At 37.3% G+C, this 9,291-nt stretch overlaps 1 protein-coding gene across 3 annotated transcripts; it reads left to right on the forward strand.

Annotated features, from left to right (window-relative positions):
- Positions 1–3,418: 3,418 nt before the first annotated feature.
- On the forward strand, positions 3,419–6,503 carry LOC122349029. Of its 3 annotated transcripts, none has more exons than XM_043244952.1 (3): positions 3,419–3,864; positions 4,271–4,464; positions 4,629–6,503. In XM_043244952.1, exons 2-3 carry the CDS (start codon positions 4,406–4,408, stop codon positions 5,401–5,403), a joined length of 834 nt encoding a protein of 277 aa, XP_043100887.1. In that variant the 5' UTR covers positions 3,419–3,864; positions 4,271–4,405; the 3' UTR covers positions 5,404–6,503. The 3 variants fall into 3 exon arrangements, with proteins under 3 accessions (XP_043100887.1, XP_043100889.1, XP_043100888.1); XM_043244954.1 differs by having other exon boundaries at positions 4,274–4,464; XM_043244953.1 differs by lacking the exon at positions 3,419–3,864 and having other exon boundaries at positions 3,961–4,464.
- The last annotated feature ends 2,788 nt before the right edge of the window (positions 6,504–9,291 follow it).

Consider the following 9,291-nt stretch of genomic DNA (forward strand, 5'->3'; position numbering starts at 1 on the left):
TAAAGAATCATCCCAGTGTTGCAAAGTTTATCATGTGACTTCAGTTTCAGATACTAGCAGGCCTGCCGCAGTAATTCATATAATCGACGTATCGCACATTATATGTGCATGACCTTAGGGTGAACATAAGTGACGTTTTCCCAGGATTCGTTTCTATATTGCCTCAAGTTTCTAGGTTTTGTCTTCGTTTGCGTGCAGACCGATCGGTTCCTTATGTTTTCAATGTCCTGAATAGAGATTGCGCTTTTCAGCAGTAGTGTGCACCCTTACTTTAAGAAAATCATCTCCAAAAAGTTCTTTGCATACTTGTCTTTTTTCTACTTATCTAATATTTTGATTTGATTGGTCAGTTGAGAGTGTGTAGGCCTTCTTGCATTATATCATGATTCAGTGGCATATAATGGTCTTAAACAATACCATCGCTTTACAATATATCGGAGAACAAAGCGTTGTTATCGCGACAGCAGTTCTACAGAAGACAATGCTGTTTTTCTGCTCAAATCAGTCGTGTGTTCAAAATAATATATATTTTTTTTGCAGCTGTAGAAGACAGGTCCATGTTATTTAACACCTGTGTTATTTAATCACAGAAACCATGGCTTCACTCATCGGCGCGGAAGCATGGAGGAACCCATCAGCATGTTGTGAGAGAACGTTTATGATTGCTATGGGTTTTTCCCGGAAGCGGAGGATTAATAAAAATGCGGCATGAAGTATCGAACGCGTTGCATGTCAGCTATAACACATTCACCATAACTGCACTTTCTGTTGTGTTTTCCTTCAGATCTGATGTCGTTCATCTCAGAGAGGAACTGTATAGACTTCATGTCGACATTTCTCCTGAATACAACAAGCATATAGAGAAAATGAGGGATCTTGTCAATGAGTTTTATAAAATTGAGGCATTTAAATTAAATGGTTCTTTATTTGAAGCGAGGGTAGGACTTTTCGGAGCGGCTCTGATGCTCGCTGGACTGGCTTTATTTCTATGTGTTGAAGATGTTTCTCCCTTTATTGCTGCAGCAGGGGCCTGTGTGGCTGTATTTGATGCGTTTCATGAGAGATACGGGAAAACACAGCAGAGGAAGAACTTAAAACGATCTATTGAAGAGGAACTTAGAGGATTTGGAGATGAAATGAGCTCCGCCGTTGACATAATTGATCAAATCCTCCGGTGTACTGAAGAAGTACTGAGAGACCCTTTGCTGTCGGATCACAAAGCCCAGGCGTTCAGTCAGCGCTTCGGCTACCGCTCCGAAAAAAGGCATCTCCTTCAGGAAGCGGATCACTTGATGTCTAAAATGGTGCATTTGTCGAGTATAATAACAGAAATGATCGCCATGGTTATTTGTGTGTCTGATATCCTTATCGTCGAAGACGACACTCGGCAACGTGACAAACCTGCAAAGCCCACAAGTGAAGAGCTGAATAAAAGGAAGTTTAAGGAGGACGCGGAGAAATTCACTCGTGATATGCAGAAAGACATTTCTGAGATAAAAAACGGAGTGAAAGGAATCGAGCGAATAGCAGAGGGACTATCAAATTCAATCTGACAATAACAAAAGTGTGAACTGTAGAGACACAGAGGACAACACAACTATTATAGTCAAGTTAACTAGCGACCAACATCACACTGCCTGAATTATTTCATTAAAGGACAGTGGTGCTTCGGGAAATGCATCTTTTCGGTGTAGTGAAAATTAACCCTGAGAATTGTTATAATATAAATTTTTCACTGAAAACTAGAATTTTACATACATGCACGTTCAATTCATGTGATGAACCAGGGATGTGGAAAGATGCACATTATCATGTGCTTACTTTTATAGAAGAAGCTTTAGAGTCAGTGTTGCTTATTCTAAAACAATTTCCATTGAAGGTGCTTGTTTTCACGCTGATATGTTTAATCGTTCAAGTGTTTTTTTTATAGTTTATAGTGAATGGGAAGCTGAGGTCATGCCACGCTTTGTTTATCCGCCATTTTGTAAAGATCGCGCGGTTTCTTCAGCGCGGGATTCGGATTTTAAAGCAACTCCGATCATCAGCATTTGCAGCTTTATTTTATTTTTTTCAGCTACTGCATAGCCATCAGTAAAGATGCAGCCATTAGCTATTTTTTATATATAATGCTGTTGTTACGGGACGTTTTTATAGTAACTCGAGGAAGGAGTAAACACTGAATCAATGACGTATATCATTAAAATAATAATCCAAGATATAAAAAAAAAGGTAAACAGAACACATATAAAACCATAGAAACAATCAGAGAAAACTGAGACACCTGGGGACACGACTGGGAACAAATTAACTAATAATGACAAATGAGGACAGGAAGAACTGATGAAGAGAAAACAGGAAGACGGAGAAAACGAAACCAAAACAGAGTCAGGAACAGTTGAATGCAATGATGATATTTTTAACCACTAGATGTCAGCAAAAAAAGTATAAGAAGTACACTTGCAGCCAGACTAATTGTCAGTGTAGCCTACTTTAAGTGCGTTAATGATTAGTTTACTTAAAGTTTAATAAAACCATACTAAAATATGACTTTGAGTGTATTTAGTGTACTTTTTGTCATTTTTATTCAACCTTCAAATGGTTTTAACATCAAATGCACCCTGTTTTTTTAAATAAAAAGAACACTGAAAGAATTTCAAACATGTAAGATGAATACAATAAAACACAACTGAATTAAACGGGTACAAAAAAACTATGCAATTCTGCAAAGAACAATTCTCATCAAAACCCATTAAAACCACAAAAGCAATCACCTAAAAGTGACGTCTTGCATACAATAATGGTGAATATGTGGGACATGATAAAGAATGAAATATGACATGCATGGTTAATGTAGTCCTGGGTCATATTCTGTTCTAATTGCTGTCAAATGATCTGTCCTGATCACAATCTAGACAACTTTTAGTTTCCATGAAAGTTATGCTTGAAGGGAAATGCATCATTTTAAGCCGTTGTATCTGTAACTGATAGTTCCATCTTTGGCACTTTGAAATAGTAATAATTGTGTCGTTTTGAACCAGTGATTTTAGTTCAATGTTCAAATCATCTCTGGCTTATATGTACTGTATCCACGCTTTTTGAAAAAAGTTTTGTTGAATTTTGTTATTTTGCACTGCTATCAGTGCAAGAATGATTGTGAAAAACTGTAAATGCATTGTTACAATGATTATTTTTTATGTCGTGAGAGACAGATATTGTTGGATTTGTTGTGGATTTTCCATTGATGCAGAGGATTGATTTAAACCTCTGTAGTTATAAATGGTATACTGTATACAGCATAAAGACTTAAACTAATTAGAAACATCAGACTGTCATTTTTGTTTTGCAATACAAATATTTATATATTAGTAATGCCCTTCACGATGTTAGAAAATAGACGTGTGATTATTTTATATGCAGGCCATCGTACTTCAATGCATGCATTAAATGAACACAAAACAGTCATATAAAAGATTTAGACGTCCAGGGACGTGCAGAAAAGACGGGACGTCTTCTCAACGTCACTACACGTCTGAACGTTTCCTCGCGTGAGCGCGCACGCGCAGATCAAAGAGAAAGTCATCCATTGATCGTGTTACAGAACGCGGTTCTTTATAACCACTTTCTTTTTGTTTGGAGCGTTTGTCACAGAGTTTCTTTTTCCGTTTCCCGTCCTCCTTGACATGTCCGTGGAGAGTTGTGTCAACTATCCAGAAGGAACACCAGTCCGGTGCCGCCTCCGTCCTTCACCTCACCTGGGCGGACTACAACCCTTCCGTAACGAATAATTCACGAGTCAGATAACAGGAGCTCGTGCTCCTCAAAACCACGTAAGGAGAGGGGAAAATGTGAAACTGCACGAACCCTGTAGGTTTTCTGAAATGTCTCACTTTCTTATTATCCGACTGATTTTAACTTCCTTGATCCGGTTGTAACAGGTGGAAAGCAGACTTATGAGGTTAAAGTTTAGCTAATGCAAGTGTTCACTGTACCTGTGTGAGATTCAAATGCACAAGCAGCTGATTAGAGATCGCTTTGCAATGCAAGTATTTAACATTTTGCCCATGCATTACCTCGGTTTTTATTCTTTTTGCCACGTTGTGGACAAACCAAGCACAGCGAGCCAAGACAAACTTCTTCGAAGCAGCTTCAGGGCTGAAGAATAACAGAATAACTACCATGTTTCATTAAGCATGATTAGAATTGTCTTTTTTCAGCTCAAAGCGGTTTAAGTTTTGTGTTCTACTCAGTTCATTGAGTTTCGTTTCTCCAGCAGGTTGAAGTATAACTTTGGAGCCAGGCTCGATTGTTGATGATGATCCTGCTATGCTGAATTTGCAGCGTGGTCCTTGCTGGTCCTGACATGACACACGATAAATAACTCTTGCGTTGTTTAATCTCATCAACGATGGCTTCCCCGAGAGGCCACCATCGGCGCAGAAGCATGGAGGAACCAGTAAACATGTCGTGAGAGACTGTTGATATTGTTTTAATACGTTGTTATTTTAGTTTCAATTGATGCAGAGGACTGATTAACTTCTGTAGCTACACATAATTGTATCATATATATAGCATACAAGTAGTACATTTATAGTAAGCGTGTAACTTATTTTTCTTTTCTTTCCTTATAGATCTGATGTTATTAATCTCAAAGAAGAATTGAACAGACTTCATAAGGACGTTTTTCCAGAATGCAACAAACATATGGAGAAAATGAGTGATCTTCTCAATGAGCTTGATAATGGTTTCAAACCTGCTATTTTTGCCCTCAGAGGAGCTGTAATAACTGGAGGAATCGCAGTGGTGTTTGCTGTATTATCTTTCTTTGTATACGACGACGACGTTTCATTGATTTTGGCTTCAGCGGGTGCAGCTATGGCTGTATTTGCTGTATTATGTCTCGCTGTCGGGCGATCGAGGACAACACAGCAGGAGAAGAACATAAAACAAATGATTGAAGTGGAACTTAAGGCGTTTCTGGATAAAATGAACCGTTTTATTGACGTAATGGAAAGAATCTGTCGACGCACTGAAGAAATACTGAGAGACCCTTCTCTGTCAGGTCACAAAACCCAGGCCTTAAGCGAACATTTTGCCTACAGCTTTGAAAAAAGGCTCTTCCAGGAACATGAGAGTAAAGTAGATGACCGGATGACTAAAATCGCGCTGTTGTCCGGAAAGCTTTCAGAAATGATCGCCAAGGTCAGTTCCGTGCCTGACCTCCTCAAAGAGATCATCGAAGACCGCAAGAGGCAGCGTGACCAACCTGCAAAGCCCACTCGTGAGTTTAAGGAGAAAGCAGAAAAAATCATTGATGATATGAGGAAAGGAATCCGCGATTTAAAAAAACAGAGTAAAAGAAGTCAACCAAACAGCGGAGAGAATGTTCAATCGTTTGAGTTCTGAGACCCGGCTGATGGAGGACGACCCAACCAGTAACCAATAATCACAGCACGGTATTGAATCATTTCCTAACAATTAATGTGAACACATTTTGATCAAAAGTAGTAGAAGTTATGTCAGGTTTATACAAAAGCTTACATTAAGCAAATTCTTGTCTTTAGCATACAAAACTAAAAATAATATTTTTATAACATAAGGAAAAATCTGTAAAAAAAAAAAAAAATGTATATTATGGACATTTAGGGCATTAACCTTATTCTAGAAAGACATTCCCTAAAGAAATGAGCCACAGTTCACAGAAAGAACAAGATGCATGTCACTCTTAAATTTCTGCAAAAACATCTTGACAGGATGAGACGCGTCTCACCGAATTTACTTCTTCTTGCTCAAATACATACAGAATCATGTCAACATACTTGTATTGGAGAGCATGTCTTAAGTGAGAGTAATCTGTGGAGAAAGAATTGTCTCTTAAAGTGACCGTGCTGCTTAATGTTAATCCAAGAAAATCCCTCGCTGCTCTTGACTGAATTACTCTGTAGTTTTGACCAGAATTACTCCTACAGACTGAACAAAAGGAAGCATTTCTTGCTAACTGTCCAACAAAGTATTAATAGTTGTCTATATTGTGGGTCTACACTTTCGGTTGATTGTAGTCCATTACATACATGAATTTGTTCTTGTTCTTGTCATATTTCATGACCATTTTCTGAACTATATATAGCAAATAAATGGTGATATTGTGAGGAACGTTGAAGGTGTCTGAATAAATAGTGGCCTGACTGTGTATTTCATTGTCCCAGTGAAGACCACGCAGTGCTATTTTAGATTTGATTATTTATTTTCCCGGTCACCTAGAAACATGAAATACATATTAAACTATTTCAAACAGGGCCCACAAGCCACGGCCCTGAGGGTCCGTCACTTGATTCAGTTCCACTTTGGGGTTAAGAGGTGTTTATTTATTGATTGTTTGGCGCCCGGATAACGCATTGATCTTAAGTACTATACATTCTGTTATCTCCATTCTGTATGGATGGGGTGATTGATTTGTTGGGGACACTTAACTTAGATAATCTCTGCATTTAATAACAAATTGTTCAATCTCGTCATTATACATCCCTATCATTGTATTCTTCTACTTTGTACTGTACAGTGCTTTGATGCAACCTGTGTTGTTAAAAGTGCTATAAAAGTATTTCTAACAAAGTCGCTGGATATATATTACTTTGTTGAGTCTGTCATTCCACGTAAACCAATTAAAACATTCCAAATAATTGAACTAATAAACATTGTGGGTGATCAGGGAATTTAAAGCAGATATTAATTGGAAAAAATGAATTTTTTAGTGGTGACAGGGAAAGGAGATAAATACTGCCATTAAACTGGAAAAAGGTAAGTTTTGAGCTTTGGGAATGGTTTGAAATCTCTTGCTAGGTATGAAAGTATTAATTTCTTGTGCACAGAGTGGTTGAGTAGACTGCAGTCCAGCAATTGTTATTAATGAGAATAATGTTCGTCAGCAGTTTGAGTCTGGATTCAAACTCAGGTCCTCTACAAAAAGAAGCCGTGCCTCCACAATCAAAAATCCTGCAAACTTAGCTTTCTTGGAACAGATAGCTCAAGCATAGACTGAACACGAGTGAAAGAAAGAAGCATGCTTAAATAGGCAAGCACAAACAAGATAAATGACCCACAGGTGGGAAAACGTTAAGACCTAACGGGTAGCAAGACATTGAATCCACCTAGTGGCTGGGAGACACTGAAGATGACCTTTAGGGCCGTTTATACCTTACATTTATCACAGTAATGATATAGTGAAGTGGAAAAATACAGCTGTTGTGTGTTTGTAACCTTGGGTGAGACTGAGATATAAAAGTGTTGCAGCAAACTGCGGTTTCTTTATGACCGTCTGACCTTGCTTGCAAAGAATAAAACCTTTAAAGACAATTCATTGAGCTCGTCTCTCACACGGTGATAGTCGTTTCAAAACTACCATACCAGCAGCAAAAGTACTTGAGTGAGTAAGTGTTTTCAGTATGGTGCTTCAAAAACGTGCAGGACAATGATATTTATATCAGCGTGAATAAAGTGGGTGATCATCAGCTTAAAAACAATATTTAATATCGCGTCTAGATAAAATCTCAGATCTCAAACCGTGTGTTATTTCTGCAAACAAAAGGGCTGAAATGTTCCCGGCCAGAGAGATAAAGATCCCTGTTTACATCCTGATCAAGATCACAGATTAAGAAGTATGATAAGAAATATGCAGATTCTGTGGAAGGAGCAAGGAGGAAAAACTCATGTTTTCAACACTGATACACTTTATACAGAGCTGTCTGCAAAATGTGCTGAATATATCTTTATCTTAACCTTTTGTATTGTTATTAGAAGCCAAGACCTCCACCGAATCAATGAACTCAACCACAATGTCGCAGTCTCTCTTCAACTACTTTTTAAAATTCATTGCATTTGTGATGGGAAATATTTCCAAAAGAGAACAGATGTTTCTGAAATATTCTGATCGTATTCAAACAGCTCAAGCCAAGTTGCATTTATTTGTATTGTGCTTGGGCAAAGTTTTTAATAAAAGATGTTACCGTCAGATGATTTTTATATAAAAACTACGATGCTTAAAATAGCGTTTTTAAACGCATTTATATCTTTCATTACTGTTACTTTCCTTTGTTTTACAAGGAAGTTTGAATTGTGTGTACATGGTCTTAAAATGAGACAAATATTTACTGACTGCTACATATTTCTTCTTTATTTAATGATAAAGTAAACACAACCCAGAAACACGAATGGATGAACACTGTTTATACTGAGCACACACACGTTTTATAGTGAAATGAGCAACTAAAAAAAATATTTGAATGATATCAAAGAACGGTCCAATAATGTGTGGGAGTCGTCATCAATCACCATTTGAAGGCGGGACATCCTGTTCGGACACATGGTCACAGGAGAACACAATTATTTGCCTGAGTAATCTTATTTGAAATTACATAACCTATACACAAGTGTGTGTGTGTGTGTGTGTTTAAAGGTGTAGAAAAGACTTTTGTCAGGTTTTATGAAACCTTATTTTATTTTTCATGTTCATTAATTAATTATTTTCCCGTTCCCATTGACCATGCATAGAGACAGAGACGAACTGCTTCTAGATTTATATATATATATATATATATATATATATATATATATATATATATATATATATATATATATATATATATAAATCAAGACATTTTAATAAAATGTCATGGTCATTTGCCATTTCAGAACATACAGTACAGTGCAATACCAAACTTTTGGAGTCCAAGATCCCTGACCATGGCACCGATAAAAGACAAGATCAGCTTCATGTCCAGACTGCAAAACATGAGGTATTTTAGATGAATTATATATGAATTACTTCAAACGCTTGATTGATGACCCCCGACACTTCCATCATATAGTGTACCGTTGTGAAGGGCACTGGAAACTTAGATAACAACCAAAATGACAATATTTTCCCAACAAGAGAAATGAAACAACCTCTGTTTGCGTGGAGCACACACTGACGACGAGATGTTCACACAGTGTCTGATTACAGGATTTCAAACAACAAAGCATGGCATTAGATGTTCTATGGGTTCTGTTGAACAAGGGATACATGAACCGATCAACTTGAATTCACTTTGAATAAAAACATCCGTGAAATGTGTAAATTAATTTGAATTATATACATTCCCCAGAAGCAGTGACCATGTAACAGTGCACACATTTCTAAATATGCTTCAGTACGTTTTGAACATGAACATTAATTAGTATGCAGACGACCAAAGGCACCGTCTAATCTCTAGATCTAAATCCAATGCATTTTTGGCTGCTGTTGTCAAATTAATT

Source organism: Puntigrus tetrazona, chromosome 7 (assembly GCF_018831695.1).
Source record: "Puntigrus tetrazona isolate hp1 chromosome 7, ASM1883169v1, whole genome shotgun sequence".
In the NCBI taxonomy this organism is placed as follows: Eukaryota; Metazoa; Chordata; class Actinopteri; order Cypriniformes; family Cyprinidae; genus Puntigrus; species Puntigrus tetrazona.

What these genes read in the sequence shown, in the direction of transcription:
- LOC122349029 (XM_043244952.1), top strand. Translation starts at nt 4,406, where the DNA reads ATGGCTTCCCCGAGAGGCCACCATCGGCGCAGAAGCATGGAGGAACCA. An exon ending in GAGGAACCAGTAAACATGTC is followed by an intron (nt 4,465 to 4,628) that starts GTGAGAGACTGT and finishes CTTTCCTTATAG; the next exon opens with ATCTGATGTTATTAATCTCA.